General features: G+C 47.6%; 1 protein-coding gene across 1 annotated transcript; it reads right to left on the bottom strand.

The window, feature by feature from the left end:
* Positions 1-3,418: 3,418 nt before the first annotated feature.
* On the bottom strand, positions 3,419-15,243 carry FAM186B (family with sequence similarity 186 member B). Its single transcript, XM_035002036.1, has 7 exons — positions 15,148-15,243; positions 14,086-14,311; positions 8,889-9,071; positions 6,331-7,999; positions 5,685-5,877; positions 4,674-4,852; positions 3,419-3,918 (listed from the first exon to the last, which is right to left on the bottom strand). Exons 1-7 carry the CDS (start codon positions 15,241-15,243, stop codon positions 3,729-3,731), a joined length of 2,736 nt encoding a protein of 911 aa, XP_034857927.1. The 3' UTR covers positions 3,419-3,728.
* Between the last annotated feature and the right edge of the window lie 8,003 nt (positions 15,244-23,246).

Below are 23,246 nucleotides of genomic sequence, written 5' to 3'. Positions count from 1 at the left end.
GTCCCATATCCTCCTCTTCCTTCCAGAGTCTCGACCTTGAGTAGAAGCCAGGATGGGGACCATTCCTGATAAGCAGGATCACTGGATTTCGGGCTTTCTGAGGTCAGGGTCATTTCCTGACCAACGTCCCTAGGCCAGGTGTGGCTGGGCCAGTGGAGAAAAGGGGGAGGGGCAAGGCCAAGTGCAAGATGGGCAGATGGCTGTGTGCCAGGGAGAGTGGGGTAGGTGGCGGTGCTCGTTAGCTGAATGAACTCACGGAAGTAGCATTGTCCCTGGATCGAAGACAATTGCCAGAGATGGCCTCCTTGGCCCACACCATCTAGATTTAGAACCTCTGTGTCTCCATTTCTTCCACCTGTGTCCTCACTCCTCAGAGCCCTACACGCCTCTGTCTCCCACCCCGTGACACTTGGCCTTGCCTGGTGTTCGATATCTCCTTTTGTTCTTATCTTCTGAGCGTTCTGGCTACTCGTCAGCACATCAGTTACTCATTTGTCCATGTCTCTGATTCCAAGAAAAGTTACGGGTGCCTACTGTGTGCCAGGCACTAATCGTGGCCATCTCAGCTTGGGGGCTCCCAAAGGGTGGAGCCACCACTTGGGGAATGCCCCCCGACCGGCGTCCAGGTCAGCAGCCAGGTGGTCATGGAGATGGTTCCAAAAACGAGTTGGGGAGGTGTGGGTTTCAGCAACAGCACAGAAATCTTTAAAAATACACACATCTGTTTTATTAAAAATGTACAGTTTGGGGGCTGAAGGAGGAAAGTAGTGTTTCTCAAAGTTCTAGAACTACTTAGCAATACCCAGGATGTTTGTGTAAAAACACCAGCTGGGAACCTGCATTTGAAACAAGCTGCCATGTGATGTTTAGTCACCCTGAAGTTTGAGAATCACTGACTAAGGGATGGAGTGGGGATTGAGATGGTCTCGATCCTTCTGGCTTTTTAGGGTTCCAGGAAAAGACTCATTTGACTTTTTACAAACAAGCTCAGCTGACTCATCTGGGGCTTCCTGGCGTTCCTTTCTGTCAGCCACCAAGACACTGAAAGAGTTAATTCAATTATGGGTTGGAGAGCCGCTGAGACAAGGCCCCAGGATGTGAAGGCCCACCCAGCCCACCCAGCCCACCCAAGAGCTTCCCTCATAGCCTCTGGGAAACAGTCCAGGGCGGAGCTGCTTACCATAACACTTCTGCCACATCCGAGGGGCTCTGCTTCTCTTCTTGGCATCTGCCTCTTGGCTCACATCACAGAGTACTTCATCTTCCCTCCCCTCATCCTTCCCTGGTCCTTCCTTTCCATCCACGTTCCTTCCTCTCCACTCCCCTCTAATCTCCTTCCCCAGGAACCAAGCTACAAGCCCTCTCCTCGGTCTGCAGCAGGTTGGAGGTCTGTGTGCATCTATGCTCGCCGTGTCTTGGCCGTGCACATGAACCACTGTATGTTAGTGGTGCAGGAACAGGCCACGGGCCACGGAGGGCAGAGCACTTAGAGTCGGGCTTAAGATTCTTCCGCAACTGCAGACAGTGTTTGGTGTGTATGGGCACACAGCTACCTCGCCTGTCAGACAGGGAGCCGGGAGGAGATGTGTACAAGGCCAAGCAGAGACAGCTCTTGGAGGAGGGGGTCTGCTGGTTTTTGAGGAACAGGGCCTTTCTCGCATCCCAACCCATGGAGGGAAGATGAATAGCCCTTCCCCACATTCTGAGGGGACACCCTCAGATGTGGATGCGACAGGCTGTCCATGGCAGGCAGGAGAATGGGGCAGGCGGTGTGCAGCCTGTCCTACTTAGGAAACTAGACGGTGCTGTGACCTGGGCCTCGGGGAGCTGGTGAGGGTGACAGGATCACAAAGAAGTGAGTGACCTGGGACCGTACAGCTGCTGGCTATGAGGATCCTTGGTGAGCCAGGGGCAGGCAGCCAGAGAGAAGGTAGGAGTGGAAGCAGAGTGTGTCTCCACGCATGGAGCCCTCACAAAGAAAGCAGCACGGCCACCCCCACCCCCCACCCCCCAGGCAGCAGCAGCCTGGGCAAGCGGCAAAGAACTTTCATTGGAGAGTGGCAGATTCCCACACCACAATAATGGGGTCCCAAGACAACGCGGGGAGCCCCCTCACTGAACTATCCAGGACCAGCCTGACACACAGGGAGGGGGCACCCACCTGGGATGTGGAGCAAGACAGAAGAAGCAGGGCTTTGTCTCTACACCTGATAGTATGATACACTGAATAAACTTGTATGGAGTTAAGAAAGGGGGGAAGAAAATTGTATTCACCTAAATTCCCCTGGAAAGGGGAAGCTGTCTTTGCCGGGAACAATATTTTGATAAGTGCGTAAGCCTGAAGCTCAGATCCCAGTGGAGGCCTGGGTGTGGGTGGAACAGCTCTGCAGGAGATAGGAAGGAGTCTTTGAGTTTTGCATGTTATGCCAGAGAGAGGGGGGAAGAAAGGAGGCTGTTGTTTTGTGCTGTTCACTGTGAATCCTTTTCCCCATCACCACCACCGCCCCTAAATTTTCAAGGGTCAAGTGGAGTGTGTATTCTTGATATTTATGTACACATACTTATGTGTGTAGGAAGAACAAAGGGGTTGGGGCCTTAGGTTCAAACAGATGCCAAGCAAAGCCCAGGCCCTGGCAGGGATGCAGAGAGAGGAGGAGCTCGGGGAGAAGAGACTCTACTATGGGGGTTGCCTTGGGCGAGTTTAGCCAAATCTTAGCGGGGCGGGGCCCCAGCTGACCCCTGGGTTCCTGAGTTCTGCCACAGTGTTGTTTGGCTACTCTCAATTAATTCTGTTTGCTTTCTTCAACTCAGCTGACAACATACACATTTACAGACACACACATACCTCTTAGCCATTCTCCAGGAACTGGAAACCAGGTGTCTATGTACTAGCTGGGACCCTCGGGCCCACTTCAGAGCAGAAGCAGAGCCAAGGACCAGCCTCGTTTGATGTTACATGTCATCCTGTCTTCTCTATAAGTCCCCGTCTGGAGGACAGGACAGCAGCAACATCTTACAGCCTTGGTTCTGGTTAGAGCTAGACTGGCAGGCATCAGTGCCCTCTCCCTGTCAAAGATCTGTAATTGGGGCAGGGCCAGGGCCACAAGAGGCAGCTGGGATTGGTTCTAAAAATCTTAAAAGGCTCCTTGAAAGAGGCCTGAGTCTTCAACAAGTGACATCTTCAAGCCCAGAGAGGCAAAGGAGAGTTGAACCTTCCTAACTAGAAAAGCCTCTTGTTGGCCCACTGAGTCCCACCTCTTCCCCTCAGCTGCTCTTCCCAGAAACAAGGCAGTAAGGAAATGAGAATGCCAAAGACAGGCCCAAGCCCGAGTCTCAGGTTCATCATGGGATTCTTGGTCTCCCTCATCTCTCCATTCCTGCACCTGGTTCTCCTTGAGAACCACCCCCAGGCCTAGAGCAGAATTCACCTCCTGAGCCAATTCATGTACAGCTCAGGCAACAAGTGGGAAGTTAAGACTTGTGTAGCGATCTTCTGAGACACTATGTAAAGTCCTCTGAGAGAACTAGAACGGTGGCATGGGGACCCAAGCTGATGGCTGATGAGGCCGGTGAGCATCTCTCTGTCTGATGTGGTACAATAAATGAGGTGGTTATGAATGTCTGGAAAGAGATCTCTTGGGCGGTTGGACAGAGACAGTATGCACTCTGGCCCCTGCCCTTGGTGGGAAGGTCTCCCCGAATCCAGATTAACCATCCAGGCTTGCACCTTACCAGGCCTTGAGGGACCTTAAGCTTCTGCGGTAGGAAGAATGTACATCCAAGGCCAACAGCCGGGGAATGTCTGGGCACCCTCCTAGCTGGTCCCAGGACAGGCTGAGGGGAGTTCTCTTTTCTATTGGGTGACTGGAGGAGGCCACGTCAGTTCTCCAGATGGCCTCCATCTGGTTCTCCTGTTGGCTGGGGTGTGGAGGTTGAAAGCGTAGAAAGAGACAAAGAGTTAGATACACAGAGGGAGATGGAGAAGCAACAAGCTCTCCAAAGCTGTAAGGCCCAAAACATCAGGTCTTGTTTTCGTTCCCTCTCAAATAGTTGTCACCACCGTCCTGTCACCTCTCTTCCCCTTAACCCTAAGCCTCACCTCCCTGGGGCTCCTCTGGCTGAGGAGCTGCTGGAAGAATGCTGGGATAGCCTCTGTTCTTCCAGGCACATGCCCCAGGGCTGCCCTGCAGAGGGCCACACTAGGGGAGGATGTGGGTCTTCTTGACCACCCAGAAGCTCATGGTATCTCTTTCTGAGCCTGGAGGTTACACGGTGGGAAGGTATCAGGCTTGTTTATATGGGCAGATCAATAGCAGGTGCTGGACCAATAATGCTCAGGGCAGAAATGGTTCTAAGCTCTCCGCTGTGGGTCCTCAGAATATTTCAGTTGCAGTTTGAAACCTACTTGGCCAGGCTGGCTTCTGAAGCCCACATCATCTCATAACACACACACACACACACACACACACACACACACACACACACACCCATCTGGGCCAATGGCCAGAGCTGAGCAGGGCGGCTGAGGAGACAGGCATCTTGCAACTCATGAGGTGAGCTTGGCCTGTCTGTGCCTTAACCAAGCTGCCAGTCTCCCCAGTCTGGCCACCCCCAGTCTGCTCCCTGTCTCCCCACCCATCCTGCAGGCTGCCTGTCAGCTTCCCTGCACATACCGGGCCAGGCGCAGGGGCACACATTCCCAGTGCTTGGATGTAAAGTGCTCTGGGGACTGCTTGCAGGAGGGACCACAGGAGTGGACGCGCCGGAGAAAGGAGGGGGGTGGCTTGTTTTTCCTCGACTTTGGGTTGGTGATCACGGGAGTGTGCAGATGAATGTTCCACTCCAGCTGGAGCTAGAGGAACCAGCAGAGAGGCATCAGGGAGACAGGCATGTATCCCCTCTCTAGAGCACAGCCTGACTCAGGGCTGAGAAGAGAAGGTAAGCCCCAGGGAACCCCTCCAATCAGAGACCCCTGGGACCCCCAAGTATCAAATTTCCTAAAAATTCCTTGAATTATTATTTGCTAGGTTAGTTCCTGTTTCCTCTTTTGTTGTGGAGAAGCTGGACAGTGAGCGAAACAGCGAGGAAAAAAACTGAAGGAAACCAGAGCAACGGGAACTCGAGAGAGCACTCAGGGTTCATGACGTGAGGCCAAGTTGTGCCTAGAATGCTCTGGGTATCTTTTTCTGGCATTGCGTGAGGAGCTGAGGGAACCCTTCCAGCCACCCAGAGAACTGTCATACGGTCCCTTTCCTTCTCACCCTCAAAACCAATGTAGTGAGAACCGAGCATGTGGGTGCAAAAGACAGCTGTGACCAAGCCGAGAGAGCAACCAGAATCCACAGGGGCAGGGGCAGAGGGACCCATGAGGGAGGGAGAACTTGAGCATGAAGCCGGGACTGCAGGGTCCAGCTGCCTCCCCTCTCCAGAAAAGTCTTTCTTCTACAGCTCTTTTTGAGGGCTTCTCTCTCTCTCCCAGCCTCCCCCATATACGGAAACTGGAAAGCTGCCCTTCCTCCCACTCAGGCGCCTCCAGCCTTCCCCTCCTCCTGGCTCAGAGGCTTTCACCTGCCCTCTTAGTTCCCTTCTGCTGCCCTGCCCCCAGGCCCGCCCCACAGCCCCACTGGCTCACTTCCTGGCCCTGTCCCTCCTGGTGGCACTGACCCCTGGCAGGGGAGGCCCACCTTGGGGAACATGGTCGCCATGCTGCTCAGACACACTCGGTGCTTCTCCTCCAGGTCCTTCTGCTTGTCTGCCCAGGTCTGCAGCCAGAGGTTCTGCAGGTGGTCGATGTTTTCCAGGAAGATGTAGAGGTTCTGGGCCTTGTAGGTAGTCCCAGTTTCTCGCATGACTTGTATGTGGTTGATCACTTCCTGTCTGGGAAACAAGGGAAGTGGCTTAGTGGGCGAGAAGAGCCTCCTGCTCCCGCAAGTGTGTTAAGAGCAACAGAGATTGGTGAGAGCCGAGGAAAACAGGAGGGAGAGAAGTGCGAGGTGGTGGCAGGTGAGGAGCCTCGGGGCCTGGCTGGAAACAGGAAGAGAGAGTAAGGCAAGCAGCATAGTGGGCACATTATGGACAGGGCGAAGGGAAGAGAGGAAGAAATAAAAAAGCAGGCTTAGAGGAAAAGCCCACGATGGAAAGAGCAGAGTGTATATGCAAGTGCCTGGCCCCCCAAGGCCCCAAGGTCAGACACCCTTTGCCAGTCCCCTCCCTCAGGGGGCCTTGTCTGGGCTGACCTCTCCATCCCCATTTGCCCTGCGCTCCTCCTCTCCGTTTGGGTGTGGGCTCTGCCCACACACGGCGGTGGGCGTGGTGCCAGGGAGTACCTACCGGAGGCTCTGGCAGCGCCTGTACAGCATGTACCTATGGCACAGGCAGTGCAGCCGGAGCACGCTCAACTCCATGGTGGTGGTGGTGAGCTCCAGCGCCTTGCTGCGCAGGGAGTGGGGCAGCCCCAGCTCAGCCTCCTCACTCAGGAGCTGCAGGTTCTTCCTCAGGGCCTCCGCGTCCATGTGGTATACTTTCCCCTTAAGAGCTACCGGGGAGATTTGCAAGGGAGGCCGGGACACCTTTTGGATGGATGTCCCTGTGACGGGGAAGGAGGCCGATTTCTTGGGCTTTGTGGGAACCTGGGAGGCCCATGGTTTCTGGGTAGACTTGGCGGAACTCAGGTTCCTCTGGTTTCTGCGGGCAAGCTGCTGGGTATTAGGGGACCTGGGCCAGTGTGGCCTCCTGACTTGGTGAGCAGACTGGGCCCGGCTTGGGGGAGGCACCAGTGATGCCTTCTCTAAGTCCTTCCACCGCCCAGTGGTTGTGAAGATCATCCTGTCCATGTCCTCCCCCGACTGCTCCGGCTCTCTCCGTGGGCCCCCTTGCACCTTCTCCTGCTGGCCCAACCTCTGCTGCTGCTCCCTTGCCGCCTCCTCCATCTCCCACTGCTGCAGCTTCTCCTGATGCTCCTGCTCTAGCAGGGCCCATTTCTTCTGCCGCTGCAGCCACATGGCCTCCTCTTCCAGCCACAGCTGCCTCTGCCTCTCCCAGCTGAGTTCCTCTTCCCAGTGCTCCACCTTGCTCTCCAAGGCCACCTTCTTGGAGCTCTCTGGGGACAGCTGCATCCCAATATGGGACTTAATTTGGAGTTCTTCCTTCTCCTGGGCTGCTTTCTGGAAGTCCTTCTGGTCTTTGACTTGGTGGCCTGGGCTCTCTGCCACAGGTCCTTCCCATTTCTTAGGAAACTTGTGATCCACCGGGGACAGCAACACAGGCTGGAGACGTTCAGTGTCCTTGCTGCTGTACACATCTGCAATCCTTGAATGTGTGGTCATGGTGGAAAGTGGCTGGGACGTTGAAGGCCTAGTACCACTGTCCCAGGCTGTGGCCATGGAACCTGGGGGCAGTGACAAAAACAACCACTCCTTCTTGGCTTCCTGTTGGGTTTCCTCCATGACTGTTTCTTTCTTTGGGAGGGTCTCTTTCTCAGGGGGGCCCAGGGAGTCGACCAAGATCTTGGCCGGTTCTTCTGCTTGATCTCTAGCAGACTGAGCCTTCTTCAGCTGGAACTCTAAGGCATGCTTTATCAGGAGAAGGTCATGGTATTTTCCCCCTAGAATTTCCACCTGCTTTAGTAGGGCATCCCTCTTGTTCTGGAGAACTTTGAGGGAATTCTGGAAGTAGAGCCTCTGGCTGCTGAGTTCTTTGGTCATCTCTATTTCCAGGTTCCTGTATTTGGTCTCCAGGTTACTGTTCTCCTTATGCTGGAGGGTCAAGGCCTTGTTGAGGTTCTCCACCACAGTAGACATGTACCTGATGGCTCTGACCTCCCCCTGGTTGAACATGGTGGAGTCCAGGAGCTCCTGCAACATGGACGTCACCTCAGAGACCTTTGTGCACGTAGTATGCTTGTCCTGGAGCATCTGCTCTGGGCTCAGTGGCTGAGGGTAGGATGCAGATCTGGGGGGGCTTTGTTCCCACCAGCCCTGCCAGAAGGTGTGTTTGGGTACTAGGAGAGGTAGAGAGAACAAAGGCAACATCCCATGGGTGCCACAGATTACACTGATTCTCTACACCCTGCTTGGCCAAGTTCCCCATCCAACCCTCTTAGGCCTTTGGCAAGAATAAGGAGCTGAGGCAATACGTGAGGCCAGGGAGATGTTGTCAGGAGAGGTCTCTGCCAGGCTCAGAGCTTGCCCAGAGCTTTCCCATCAGGGTCTGCCAGCTCCATGACACCTACAGGGCCCATGGGGCCTGAAACTATTCAATTCAGTTCAACTCAGTTCAATGTACTTCTGATCCTACATATTTCCCTGGAGTAAAGTTACTTTTCTAATCATGCTACTTCTCAGCCTCAGTATCCATGTTTGGCTCCCTACTGCCAACTACCCAAACTCTGGAAGCCTACCTGGTACTTAGATTCCAGATCACCTCAGAAGCTTTGTTTCCCTTTCCTGTTACCACTAGACTATGTAGAGAATTTATCACAATTGAGAAGGTTCTGAAAGGGCCTCTGGCTGAGTCTCGCTAGACTTCTTGGCTCTGCAGCTGGATTTGGAGAAAGGAAGGGATGTTTTTCGGGCTCTAGCTATAAACTCCATTTAGCCTTTCTGGCTTTCTAGCCTTGATCCCCAGGACCTGCATGAGGCTACAGCCCCAGGAAGCACCAACAGGGACCTGTCTCCACATTACTCCTCCCACCACAGCTCAGAACTGCTCAGTGCTCAGCTTGGGTTTAACACCCCAACACCTCACTGCTGCCCCTCCATCTCAGATAAGGCTTTTCTTATGGAGGAGAGTCAGAAAGACCCCCATAGACCCCAGTATGTGACTTCTTCCCCTGAGGTGGCATCTACCCGCCCCCCCCCCCCCCGCCCTGGGCTGCTCCTGCAACGTACTTTGTGTCCTTTTCTTTTGTCTTTCAATGAGAGTAGAGCAAAGGGAAATGAGAGACTCGATGCCTCCTTTGGTGGCAATGAGGGAGAGAGGTAACACCTTCTCCATCACCTCGATCCATTCATCCAGAGCTTTCTCTTCCTCCTTACCCTTCCTGTTCCTGAGCTCATAGGTCAGATTGTCACCTGGAAAGGGAGTGGGGGGTACAGGCTGAGTGCAATCTGTCCTCTAGGGAGCCCCAAGGAGTCCCATAGCAACGGGGTTATACCAGCAGGCTTTGAGGTTGGATTGGATTCACCTCTTACTAGCTGTGTGATGTTGGGTAAGTAACTTATTTCTCTGAGCCTCAGCATACGTGCCTATAAAAGGGTTGGGTGGGGATTAAATGAGATAATACATGTGAAATGATTAACATGAAGCCAGCTGTGTAGAAAATATGCAAGAGACATTACACTGTGTTGTTGTTTACCTATAAGGGCCAGAGATGTGTCTGCCTTGTTATTGCTCTATCCCCATTGCCTAGTCTGGTATATGGACAGTTAAATGAATTAACTGGAGTGAACAACCCTGCTTAGTTCTTGGGGGCAGCTGAAGGACCACAAAACTGAGAGCTCCTTGGGGGCAGGGCAGTGCGAAGTGGGGTGGGACACATCCCTATACCCTCTTACTCCAACATTGCATCTGCCGAACCTCAGAGCAGAGTAAGGTCTTGTGAAGGCATAACTCTGATCTTAATGGGGGTAGCACCTGGCTCTAGGGCTGCATATAGTTGGTCCACACTCAAGTGGTTATACCAATTGTTTACAGTTGGCATCAGTGCTGTTTGGCCCAGTGCCCATGAAGTCAGGGTCATTAAGGACTTTGAATATCACCTGTGGGCTCCTCTATAAACTACCTGGTGTGCTCCACCAAAAAAACCTATTAGAAACTAACAAATTCAGTACAGTTGCAGTACAGTTGCAGGATACAAAATCAGCATACAAAAATCAGTTGCAGGGGCACCTGGGTGGCTCAGATGGTTAAGCGTCTGCCTTTGGCTCAGGTCATGATCCCAGGGTCCTGGGATTGAGCCCCGCATCGGGCTCCCTGCTCGGCAGGGGGCCTGCTTCTCCCCCTCCCTCTGCTTCTCCCCCTACTCATGTTCTCTCTCTCTCTCTGTATTTCTGTGTCTGGAATGAATAAATAAAAAAATCTTAAAAAAAAAATCAGTTGCATTTTGGGGCGCCTGAGTGGCTCAGTCAGTTAAGCATCCAACTCTTGATTTTGGCTCAGGTCACGATCTCAGGGCTGTGGGATTGAGCCCCACATCGGGCTCCACACTGGGCGTGGAGCCTGCTGGGATTCTCTCTCTCCCTCTCCTTCTGCCCCTCCCCCCGTCTGCAGCCACACAAGCACACACTCTCCCCAAATAAATAAATAAAAATAAAGTTCTCTTTAAAAATCAGTTGCAGGGGCGCCTGGGTGGCTCAGTCGTTAAGCGTCTGCCTTCAGCTCAGGTCATGATCCCAGGGTCCTGGGATCGAGCCCCGCATCGGGCTCCCTGCTCCGCGGGAAGCCTGCTTCTCTCCCTCTCCCACTCCCCCTGCTTGTGTTCCCTCTCTCGCTGTCTCTCTCTCTCTCTCTGTGTCAAATAAATAAGAATTTTAAAATAAATAAATAAATAAATCAGTTGCAATTCTGTATGCTAACAATAAACTATCTGAAAAAGAAAGACAATAATCCCACTTACAACAGCATCAAAAACAATAATATACTTAGGAATAAATTTAACCAGGGAGGTGAAGGATCTCTACACTGGAAACTGTAAAAGGTTGATAGAAGAAATTGAAGAAGACACATAGAAATGGAAAGATACTCCACATTCATGGATTAGAAGACAATATTGTTTAAAATGTTCATATTACCATCTTAGAGCTATCTATAGATTCAGTGAAATCTCTATCAAAATCCCAATGGCATTTTTCACAGAAACAGAAAAAACAATCCTAAAATTCATATAGAACCACAAAAGGCCCCAAATAGCCAGAGCAATCTGGAGAAAAAGAACAAAGCTGGAGGCATCATATTATCTGATTTCAAACTATGTTACAAAGCTATAGTAATCAAGACAATATGGTATTGGCATAAAAAGAGATATACAGACAAATGGAATAGAATCAAGAACCCAGAAATAAACCCATGCATTAATGGGCAACTAGTATTTTTTTTTTTAAGATTTTATTTATTTATTTGAGAGGGAGAGAGAAAGCTTGAGCAGGAGGGAGAGGCAGAGGGAGGGGGAGAAGCAGACTCCCTGCTGAGCAGGAAGAATGGGCAACTAATATTTGACAAGCAAGCCAAGAATACACAATGGGTGAAGGATGGCTCTTCAATGAGTGATGTTGGTAAACCTGGATATTCATATGCAAATTGGACCCCTGTCTTACACCATTCACAAAAATTAACCTGAAAAGGATTAAAGACTTAAATGTAAGACCTGAAAAAGCTTCTTGAAGTTGGTCCTGGCTTATTTTGTGGATGTAACACCAAAAGCAAAGGCAACAGAAGCAAATATAAACAAGCGGGACTACATCAAACTAAAAAGTTTCTGCACAGTAAAAGAAAGGATCAACAAAATGAAAAAGGCAATCTACAGAATGGGAGGAAATATTTGCAAACTGTTTATCTGATACGGGGTCAATATCCAAAAGAAGCTCATACAACTCAATAGTGAACAAAACAAATAATCCGATTAAAAACCGGGCAAAGGCCACACAGAAGCCATGATAAAGACCAAAGGAGGATGGCCTGTTCCCAGAGATCTTTCCCTTCACGATGCAAGCACACAGCTTCCAGAAGGTGGCCCCTTGAAAAGTGACGACAACTTAACTGTCCAACCGTAGCTACTCCATGACTGTGCAAGAGTCATACCCACATCCCTTTGATCAAATTTACAGCACTAGCTGCAACACATTCCGAACTGGTTTAAATGTACACGGCACAGAATCAGTTACCGGGCAGCCTATCGACTTGGGGAGAAAACTATGTACGGTGCTAACTCTCAGCGTTGTCCTGGAGTTTAGGAAAGCAGGTGAATGTGTGTCCCCCGCTGTGCTGATAAATGTGTCCATGCCAAACACCTGTCAGTGTGGGCCTGGCCAGGGCGGGACCAACTACTCCAAGGATGAGGAAACAGCTGCGCAGAAAAATCAAATGGCTTGACCAAGTTCACACATCTACTAAATGGTGGAGATGGACGCACATCTCCTCCACAGCAAGTAATTTTACCCACAAGGGTATGGTGTCTCCTGAAGTGGTAAAGGAGGATTAGTGAAAGTGACAAGGGTCAATGGCCCTGAAGGGAGGGAGAGCAGGAGGCAGGGGCCAACAGCACCAGACAAATATTAAAATATATATCCTGACAGATATCGAGGGCACACTAACATTAGAGATGACGCATTTAAAAGACACCAATTTGGACACACTTCTTTTGTTATTTTTAATTTTCTCATTTGTAATATTAAGGATGAAGAGCCAGATTATATTTATGATTCCTTTCAACCCTATGATTAAATACGTATATGAAAAAAAAGGCAAAGGACCTGAAGAGACATTTTCTAAAGATGACCTACAAATGACCAACAGGTACATGAAAAGGTGCTCAATGTCACTCATCGTCAGGGAAGCACAATTTAAAACCACAAGGAGATATTACCTCATACCTGATAGGATGACTATTATGAAAAAGACAAGAGATAACAAGTGTTGGTGAGGATGTGGAGAAAAGGGGACCCTTGTGCACAGCTGGTAGGAATATAAATTGGTACGACCATTTTGGAAAACAGTATGGAGGTTTTTCTAAAAATTAAAAATACAATTACCATATGATCCCACAAACCCACTTCTGGATATATGTCCAAAAGGAATGGAACACTACCTCCAAGAGATATCTGTATGCCCATGTTCACTGAAACATTATTCACAAGAGCTGAGATATAAAACCAAGCTAAGTGTCAGTTGATCTATGAGTGGTTAAAGAAAATGTGGTATATACAATGAAATATTTATTTTTTTAGTTTATTTATTTAAGTAATCTCTACCCCCAATGTGGGGCTTGAACTCATGACCCTGAGGTCAAGAGTCACATGCTCTTCCAACTGAGCCAGCCAGGTACCTTTATACGATGAAATATTATTCAGTCATAACAAAGGAAATCCTGCCATTTGTCACAACATGGATGGACCTTGAAGGTATTATGCCAAGTGAAATAAGTCAAAGAAAGACAAACACTATATGATCTCACTTACATGTGGAATCTAAAGTGCTGAACTCACAGAAAGACAGTAGATGGTGGTTACCGGGGGGTGGGGGAAATGGGGAAATGTTGGCCAAAGGGTACAAAGTTTCAGTTATAAAATAAAAAAGTTCTTGGGGCACCTGGGTGGCTCAGTTGGTTAAGCGACTACCTTCGGCTCAGGTCATGATCCTGGAGTCCCGGGATCGAGTCCCACATCGGGCTCCCTGCTCTGCAGGGAGTCTGCTTCTCCCTCTGACCCTCCCTCCTCTCATGCTCTCTGTCTCTCATTCTCTCTCTCTCAAATAAATAAATAAAATCTTTAAAAAAAAATAAAAAAGTTCTGGGGATCTAATATACAGTGTGGTCACTATACTAACAATACCATACTGTATGCTTGTAATTTGCTAAGAGAGTAGATCTTAAATGTTCTCACCAGAAAAAAAAGATGTGAGATGATGGATGTGTTAACTACCCTGATTGTGACAAGCCTTGCACAACATATATGTCTATCAAATCATCGCACTGTACACTCTAAATTACACAATGTTATTTGTCAATTACATCTCAATAAATCTGGAAAAATTAAAAATAAAATAAAACAGCATGGGCTTGAATTTAGTTTCAGCCCTGCTAAAAAATGAGATGTCGCAATGGACCTGTGACTTAGCTTCATCACACATGCAGCTAATGTCACAATCTACTATGTTCTGGACAATTACATGTTTTTCCCTCTGGGGAGTGGATGTGATCACTGTGACAGGAGCAGGGGAAGGTCTCAGTGGGGAGGCACTGCACCTGCTGCCCCACATTCCCCTCCCAGTGAGAGCTGGCCTGGGGTGGGGAAAGGAGGAGACAGGAGTGAGCGTGGAACCAGTGTCCAGCGGGGAAGTGCCCGCCCTGGGGCACCCAGGCTGCAAACTCACCCCAGTCACCCAGCCAGTGGAGAATTTCGTACAAGTGCTTCTCTTTGGCCTTAGCATCTTTGGAGAAGGAGGCAATTTTCTCCAGCAAGATGAATCTGTTCTTGCCCTTTTGCTCTGTCTGGTCAGATTTTGCCTTTTCTTTTAAATCATATCCTAATTCTTCCTGGAAGCGGTTGATGACACAGTTGACGTTATCCAAGATGTCTGAGAGCTGGGAAGAAATATCCTATATGGGAGGCAGTAGATTGTACTGTTTAGGGGTGTGATCTCTGGCGCCAGATACCATGTACTGGTAGTGTGATCTCAGACAAGTCAGTTCACCTCTTGGGGCCTTAGTGTTCTTACTTGTAAACTGGGGATCGTCATGGTACCAACGTCACAGAGTTTTTGTAAAGATTAAATGAATTAATATTTGTAAAGTACTTAGGACAGTGCCTGGCACATAAAATAAGTATTAGCTCTTCTTAATGTCACTTTGATGATTAAGACCAGGTCAGGAAGGGAGAGAATACTAAAAATCCAGAGCACACATTCCTTCAGAATTTCAAAATTTTCTAGGGACTTCTGGACATCTCAATAGGATCCAGAAGCAACAGACTGAAAAAATGAGGCCCTAAGAAACCCTTAGGATCAGAGGCTCCCATAAAAAATACGCACTAGAGGCTCGCGTGAGGGTGATTTCAGCCTTTGGCCATTTCCCTGTAAGCTTCTAGGGCTTAGCGTGAAGGATTCTGACAGGTGGCCAAGAACAGACCTGAATCAGGAACTCTGGGCCCCTCTTCTTGCCCTGGTAAGATCTATCACTATGTGTCTCAGGGCCATCCTTATGGGCTGTTCCCTTCCTGTGCCCTGTCTCGCGGGGGTGGTTTCATTCCAGCTCGCCCTTTAGAGGCCAAGTCCAGAAGATGGATATTTTGGATTAATCTGTCTGCAAACCCAGCTTGCTGAGGATCCCATGACCCCTGAAGGCCCAGAGCTGGACACTTGCCCCAATCTAGGATCAGATCCCAGTCTCCACATCAGATCCCAATAGAAGGGTGACTCCTTCATTTCAGGTGTTACCTCCTGAGCCCGTGTTAACTGGGCAGCGTCAATCTTTGAAAGGATGGCTTTCACCGATGCAGGGGTCATCAACTGTGGGGGCCTGTTTTTCTCCATTTTGGATCACCCTGTTAGTTGCAAGGATGTCCTGTGTCTCTGGTACCCAGGCCTGGACATGTGATGCTAGCTGCTTTGAGGTTAAGGGCTCCAGCGTGGTTCCTGAGTACCCTTTGCCTAGCCACAGCTCCCTGTAACTGCCGGGCATCAGGTTCCAACTGACCTTTTCTCCAGTGACATCATCAGTTTGATTAGAAGAATGGCTCCTTGTCAACTGCTTGGTTATCTAGCTTTTTATCCATTACCTAATATATATTAAGTCGACCTATTGTGGGTGTTTTTTTTTTTTTAAAGATTTTTTTTATTTGTCAGGGAGAGAGAGAGCACAAGCAGGGTGAGTGGCAGACAGAGGGAGAAGCAGGCTCCCTGCTGAGCAAGGACTCAGAGATCATGACCTGAGCTGAAGGCAGATGCTTAACCTACTGAGCCACCCAGGCGTCCCGTGTTGACCTATTGTTTTTTTTTTCTTAAGTCCTTAAATGTTCTGCTACCAAACTAAATATTACTGGCTAAAAATAGGAAGAAGAAATTAGAAAAAGTTCTTTGCCCAAAGAAAAGGTTTTAAAAATTAGAGCCAATCAATAACGAATGGTGATATGTTTGCATTTGCACCAGGGACCAAGGCTCTTTCAGCACTTTTACTTACTGAAGGTGATCACTATTGCAAGATGGCTTTTAGAAACAAATGTCTAAAATGGACATTGTTGTATGCCCAGGACCTAGAACCAAGCCTGGCACACAGTAGGCACTTAATATAACACTTGTTGAATGAATGCATACGTGAGAACAAATACATATAGTTGCAAATTATTCTTCCATGCTCCTTAAAAGTATTCCCAATTAACAGATAAGGAATTAAATATTGTAAGTTCAGTTCTCAGCAGTGTCATGGCCATTTAATAACTTGTCACCTGACACCCATCTTTCAAAAGCATCATTCATTCATATACTCGAAGTTAGCTCTTTTATTGCCTCTTTCACTCAATGAACACTTATTAAGAACATTCTACATGCTAAGCCTGGGCCTAGGTGCTAGAAATACAGAAATGAGTGAGACCTAGTTCTGTCCTTGAGGCACTCATACCCTGGTTTACAGACACCTCTCTATCTATACATCTGGCACTGGATAGTCCTTTAATCCCTTAAGATTTCAGAGCATGTTGTAGTTTACAAATAACTTATTTGTCCTTAAAAACATGGATGAGGGGCGCCTGGGTGGCTCAGTCAGTTAAGCATCTGCCTTCTACTCAGGTCATGATCCCAAGGTCCTGGGATCGAGGCCTGCGTTGGGCTCCCTGCTCAGCAGGGAGCCTGCTTCTCTCTCTCCCTCTGCCCGCCACTCCACCTGCTTGTGCTTTCTCTCTCTCCGTCAAATAAATAAATAAAATCTTTAAAACACAACACAACAAAACAAAAACATGGATGAGCCAGCTAAGGCTCAGAGGAGTTATGAGATTTACCTAAAGTACAGAGCTGGGAAGTCAGGACTTCACCCTGTTTTCCTGATTCCCGATCTGGGGTCCTTTCCTTTTTTCCTCTCCTTCCTCTGCTTCCTCCCTTTCTTCTTTCTTTTGAACTCAATCATACTGATAATTAGATTACCTATAAATGACCTAAGAAAGCTAATTAAAAGATAGAGATTGTAAGGTTCAATAACGAAAAACCCAAGACTCAATTATGTGCTGTCTATAAGAAACACACTTTAAATGAAAAGACACACATAGGTTAAAAGTAAAAAGACAGAAAGAGATAAACCATGCTAATACTAATCAAAAAGAAAGCTGGAGTGGCTATATTAATATCAGACTTTAGAATAAGAAATATTAGCAAAGATAAAAAGGGAGGGACATTCCATAATGATAAAGGTGTCAATTAATAAAAGGGATATAATCCGGGGCACCTGGGTGGCTCAGTCGGTTAAGCGTCTGCATTCTGCTCAGGTCATGATCTCAGGGTCCTGGGATTGAGCCCTGTGTTGAGCCCCATGTCAGGCTCCCTGCTCAGTGGGGAGTCTGCTTTTCCCTCTCCCTCTGCCCTTCCCCCTGCTCATGCTCTCTCTCTCAAATAAATAAATAAATAAAATCTTTTTTAAAAAGGATATAATCCTATATGTACATACACCTAATAAAAGAGCTTCAAAATATAGAAGAAAAAAAAAACTTATAGAAGTGAAAGGAGAAATGGATAAATCCACAATTATAGTTAGAGATTTCAACACTTCTCTTGCAGGAATTGGTAGAAGTAGGAAAAAATAAGTAAGGATTTAGAGGTTTTGAAAAATACTATCAACCAACTTGACTCAATTGACATTTATAGAACACCTCATCCAACAACAACAGCAGGACCCATGTTATTTCCAAATGCATATAGTACAATAATCTGAGGGGCCCCTGGGTGGTTCAGTCAGTTAAGTGTCTGCCTTTGGCTCAGGTCATGATCTCAGGGTCCTGGGATGGAGCCCTGTGTTGAGCCCCGCATCCAGCTCCCTGCTCAGTGGGGAGCCCGCTTCTTCCTCTCCCTCTGACCCTCCCCCTGCTTGTGTCTCTCTCTCTCAAATATATAAATAAAATCTTAAAAAAAAAAAAAGAACAATAATCTGAGCCTTAAAACAAATATCAATACATTTACAAAGATTAGAGTCATATAATGGGACGCCTGGGTGGCTCAGTTAAGTGACCAACTCTTGATTTCAGCTGAGGCCATGATCTCAGGGTCTCAGGATCGTGTGATAGAGCTTTCATGGGTGCTCCTTACTCAGCGGGAAGTTTGGCTTCTCTCCCTCTGCCCCTCCCCCTGAGCAAATCACACTTTCTCAAATAAATAAATCCTTAAAAAAAATGTATGTTCTCTGACTACAATGGAATTAAACTATAAATCAATAATTGAGAAATGCCTAGAAAATTCCCAAATATTTGTAAATTAAACAACTTCTATATAATCCATGAATCAAAAAAGGAATCACAAGGAAAATTATGAAATATTGTGAACTGAGTGGAAATGAAAACATGACAAAATTTAGCTCTTGATTTCGGCTCAGGTCATGATCTCAGGGTCCTGAGATTGGCTCCACCATGGTGTGGAGCCTGTTTAAGATTCCCTCTCCCTGTGCCCCTCCCCTCCTTTTCTAAAAAGAAAAAAAAAAAGAGCCACACTTAGATGATCACTAGCCCAGGAAAGATGTTTGTAAACCTTTTTTTATTATTTTTTATTATTTTTATTTTTTATTTATTTATATTTTTTAAAGATTTTATTTATTTATTTATTTTGAGAGAGAGAGAACACATGAGAGGGGATAGGGTCAGAGGGCAAAGGAGACTCCCTGCCGAGCAGGGAGCCCGATGCAGGACTCGATCCAGGGACTCCAGGATCATGACCTGAGCTGAAGGCAGTCGCTTAACCAACTGAGCCACCCAGGCGCCCCTATTTTTTTTAAGATTTTATTTATTTATTTGACAGAGAGAGACACAGTGAGAGAGGGAACACAAGCAGGGGGAGTGGGAGAGGGAGAAGCAGGCTTCCCGCAGAGCAGGGAGCCTGATGTGGGGCTCGATGCGGGGCTCGATGTGGGGCTTGATCCTAGGACCCTGGGATCATGACCTGAGCTGAAGGCAGACGCTTAACAACTGAGCCACCCAGGCTCCCCTGTAAACCTTTTTTTAAAAAGCAGTCAACCTCCTTTTCCAAGCAAAGCCTTTTGTAGAACCTCACTATCTAAGACAGATAAAAGCAATATCTTACTAGAATACATTAATATTATAAGTTCAGTTACATGATATCTCAGTATTATGAAATTATTCAATGTCAACAAGGCTGTTTTGATAAACTGCAAAATTTGATATGTAGGACATTTGATTTAATTAATTTTTTAACGTTATCTCTATACCTAATGTGCAGCTCGAACTCACGACCCTGAGATCAAGAGTCACACGCTCCACTGACTGAGTCACAGCCAGGCGTTCCTTGAGTATATATATTTTTAAACTACTGTTTTAGAATCAGATAAAATAGGGGCGCCTGGGTGGCTCAGTCACTAAGCGTCTGCCTTCGGCTCAGGTCATGATCTCAGGGTCCTGGGATAGAGCCCCGCATCGGGCTCCCTGCTCCGCGGGAAGCCTGCCTCTCCCTCTCCCACTCCCCCTGCTTGTGTTCCCTCTCTCGCTGTCTCTCTCTGTGTCAAATAAATAAAATCTAAAAAAAAAAAAGAATCAAATAAAATATATTCGAAGTTTCTGGGTAAAAATGGTAGATGAACACATGTATCTAATCTTGCTCTACTAAAAATACACTAAAACTACAGCAAAGGGATTTTTTAAGCCATAAATCTACAAAGACAGGGAAACAGGAGAGGAAAGAGGAGCAAAATACTTTAGGAAGTTGGGAAGCATATGGATGAATGGTTACTGACTTAGACTAGAGAAGGATGGGTCCTAAGGCAGCATTGGGGCAACCAGATGGCAAACAGAATTGGTTGCACCAGATGGCTGGCCACCCCAGAAGGAAGACCTAAAGATGTTAGCATCAGAGGCTCCCTCAAGCAAAGCTCTTGGCTGACAAGCCCCACCCATATACCTGAGCTCACAGAGCACAGATGCTTCCAGTTGGCTTTTTGGTAACCCATCCTTTAATGTGAGCAAACAACCAAGGATTATCACACCTCCAAGAAAAGAGTCTAACATGAAAGAGACCAAAACAACAGAAAAAGAAATTTAGAGGAAACAGATTATGCAGAAAGAAGAAAATTGAAACAAAATTAGCATTAGTAGCTTCAGAGATAAGATAAACCATTGCAACACTGAAACAAAATAAGATGCAATATATTAGAAAGGAATACTCGGAGAATAACAGTAAAATGAGTGTAATAAAAATCTTTACAGTATTGAAAAGCTCAGTAGAAGAACGGGAAGATAAGATTGAGGAACTCTCCCAGGAAACAAAGTAATAACGATGGAAAGTAGGAGAGAAAAATAAGAAATTGTTAGGAGCAGTCCATCAGATTCATCATCTGGATTTTAGGAGTCCCCCCCAAAAAAGAACGGGGAAAATGGAAGGGAAGAAATCACCAATGGGATGATATAAGATTATTTCCCAGAAGTGAGAGAGCACTGAGTGCCCAGCATAATAAATAGCCTCTCACCAAGACATACCACTGCCATCCTAGAACACTAGAGACAAGGAGAGGTTCAGAGATGGGGGAAAGTCACTTACAAAGGATAAGGACTTAAAAGGCTTCAGACTTCTCACGAGCAACAATGAAAGCTAGGAAGTAATGTCATAATGTCTTCATAATTCCAAAGAAATTCAATACCCAACCAACCAATCAAGTGTCGGCGTAGAATAATGGCAATGTCAAACATTCAAAGTTTCAAAACAATTTATCTCTCCCTTTCTCGAGAAGCTTCTGGAAGATGGTCTCCAAAAAGAGGGAGTAAATTAAACAAAAATGAAAAAGACATGGAACATGGCAAATAAAAGATCCAACAAAGGAGAGATCAAAGACAATACCAGGAAGATGAGAGAGGAGAGGCCAGGTTGCCAGGTCTGCAACAAGGGTCAGGGATAAACACTCGGATTGGAGCAGGTCAGAAGGCTCCAGCAGAGATCTCTTCAAGAAGATGAAGTTGATAGAGTATCTGCTGTGTCTAGATATTCTGAGAAGAGATTCAGGCAAGTAGGGGAAGATTTTGAGGCAGATTTTGTGATAAATACATAGAAAACTAAACAAATGAAAAAACAAGGTAAGTATTAATTCCAGGAAAAATCAAAAGTTGTGCAGGAGAGGAAGAGTCATCAAAGGTTTCTACATGGCTCAACTCTGAGTAGCAGGTGTAGTCAGTGTTGTAAAAACTGAAAACTGAACTAACAAAAATTATCACATTAAATTTGGCAGATGAGAATGATGTGATCTCAGTGGGCTGGGGAGGAGACCTGAAGGAAAAAAGTTAAATCCTCCAACCTGCCCCTTTTATTTGTGGGAGCTGGGACAAGACTACAAATGGGAAACTTACTCAAATATTTTAATGTTACAAATTAAGCTAGCAAACTGTTAAATAAAATACCTTCTAAACTCCTAACTTTACCAATATACCTTTATAAGGACCTGGAAAGCCAGATTCTAAATTAGAATTTTTGGAATCCTCAGAATCCACAGTAGAAAATAGGAGCCCCCAGCCCCTGACTCTTGCTTCACCCCTTCTCCTCTGCCCTTGCCTCTGTCCTACATTGAGAGAGCTGCACACAGGGCCCTGTGAAGACCCCAGCTTGGTCTCTTGCCTCTTGCTGCCAATAACAGCCCCTTGGCTATCCGTCAGGCCTAGCTATGCCCCCAGGATCAGCAAGGTCTTCCTGGGGAAGAGAGATCCAAGGAGGCAAGCTGGGCAGGGAAATCCAGAGTCCCAGGTATTCAGAATATGGCCTATAAGGGGGTAAGTGGTCTTTGGATAGGCATATCCCCTTGGACTCCTTACCCTGTGGGGAGGGACGCAGCTGAAGAGGGCCAGGGTAATGAAGGTAAAGCGCCAAAAGAAACAACTTCAAAGAGCTGAAAATGGCTGCCTCCAGGGAGGGAGAGATGATGGAGGCAGGGCTCTGCTGTTTTTATTAACAAACCCTATACAATTATTTGATTCTTTAAAATAGGTGCCGGGGCGCCTGGGTGGCTCAGTTAGTTAAGCAACTGCCTTTGGCTCAGGTCATGATCCTGGAGTCCCAGAATCGAATCCTGCATCAGGCACCCTGCTCAGCAGGGAGTCTACTTCTCCCTCTGACCCTCCTTCCTCTCATGCTCTCTATCATTCTTTCTCTCTCAATAAATAAATTAAAAAATCTTAAAAAAAAAAAATAGGTGCCTACGTAGGCTAAGAAATACCTCACTTGGAAAAGAAAAATTAAAATTAAATGTGACTGGTAAAAGTTTATGGAACCTCTGACCACTTCTGCTAGAGCGCAGAGGTCTCAGTAACAAAGTCTGAAAACCACAGGACTAGGCCTTCATTTGAGGCTATCTAGATATTGTGAAGAAAACCACAATGAAGTTTCTCTCTACAATCGTCCCCAAGAATGAATCCCTCTTCTTTTCCTCCCATTTGTCCCCTTTAGGAGTTCTGCTTCCTGTTGGTTGTTGTCCAGAACCTCTCTCCCGGTAGCCTCTAAGCCCCTTGCAAGCAGGGACCCGGCTCACGGAGTTCTGAATCTCCAGCACCCAGCATAGCACCGAGCACAGAGCACAGGCTCAACTAAGGGTTGATGAATAAAGAAAAAAGGAAGCATCTTTACCCAGGCTTTGGGGAGAAGGTGCTCGATCCCTTTCTGCACTCTGCACCCGTATAAGGAGCCCTGTCAGTTACTAGCCTTGGAACCTTCTGCATATTCATTAAATAATTTGGGGTTGTAATTCCCTCATCTGCACAACATAGTATTTAGCTCATATCTCTAACGCCTATAAATGACTGGCTCGCTTTCACCGCTCGGTGGAAGCCAAATCTTAAAAGAAGTAACTTCAGGCTCACCTAAGAAGCACGTACGCCTCCGAGGGCAGGGATTTCGGAGGATCTGTCTGCTTTTTTTTTTCAACTGCCGTTTGCCCAGCGCCTGGAACAGTTCGAGGCACATAACAGATGTTCAACAAATACTTGTTTAATGAATGAATTTAAAAGTGCTAAAAAAATAACTATGCAACAAATAAAAAAAACCTCTTTGTGAGGTGCAAAGATAGCCCTACATTCTGAATGAACACGTCGGTCCAGCCCCCGGTCCTGGCAGCGAGCGCCCGTGCGCGGCGGACGCGCCAGCCGAGCCGCGAAGGCCGGGAAGCGGCGGGCCCGGGTCTGGAGGCGGCCGGCGGGAAGGGCGGGAAGGCAGGAGAGTCGCCGACGCGCGCAGCAGGCCCGGGACGCGCGCTCGAGCCGCTTCGTGCAGCCCGGCTTCTGCGGCTCCCGCCGCCCGTCAGGAGCTCGGAGGCGTGCTCCGCCCCTCGGGGGCGGGCCTCGGACCTGGCGGCGCGGGGG

The sequence above is a fragment of the Mirounga leonina genome, unplaced genomic scaffold (assembly GCF_011800145.1).
Source record: "Mirounga leonina isolate KUSES-001 unplaced genomic scaffold, KU_Mleo_1.0 Mir_126, whole genome shotgun sequence".
NCBI classification, from domain to species: domain Eukaryota; kingdom Metazoa; phylum Chordata; class Mammalia; order Carnivora; family Phocidae; genus Mirounga; species Mirounga leonina.
The sequence above is the reverse complement of the archived record's forward strand: the minus strand, read 5'-3'. Positions and strand labels throughout refer to the sequence as shown.

Coding starts and splice junctions, on each gene's coding strand:
- FAM186B (XM_035002036.1), bottom strand. CDS start 15,243: ATGGAGAAAAACAGGCCCCCACAGTTGATGACCCCTGCATCGGTGAAA. Junction 4,853..5,684: donor TGGCGACCATGTTCCCCAAG/GTGGGCCTCCCC, acceptor TGGTTCCTCTAG/CTCCAGCTGGAGTGGAACAT. Junction 3,919..4,673: donor GTGCCCCTGCGCCTGGCCCG/GTATGTGCAGGG, acceptor TCCACACCCCAG/CCAACAGGAGAACCAGATGG.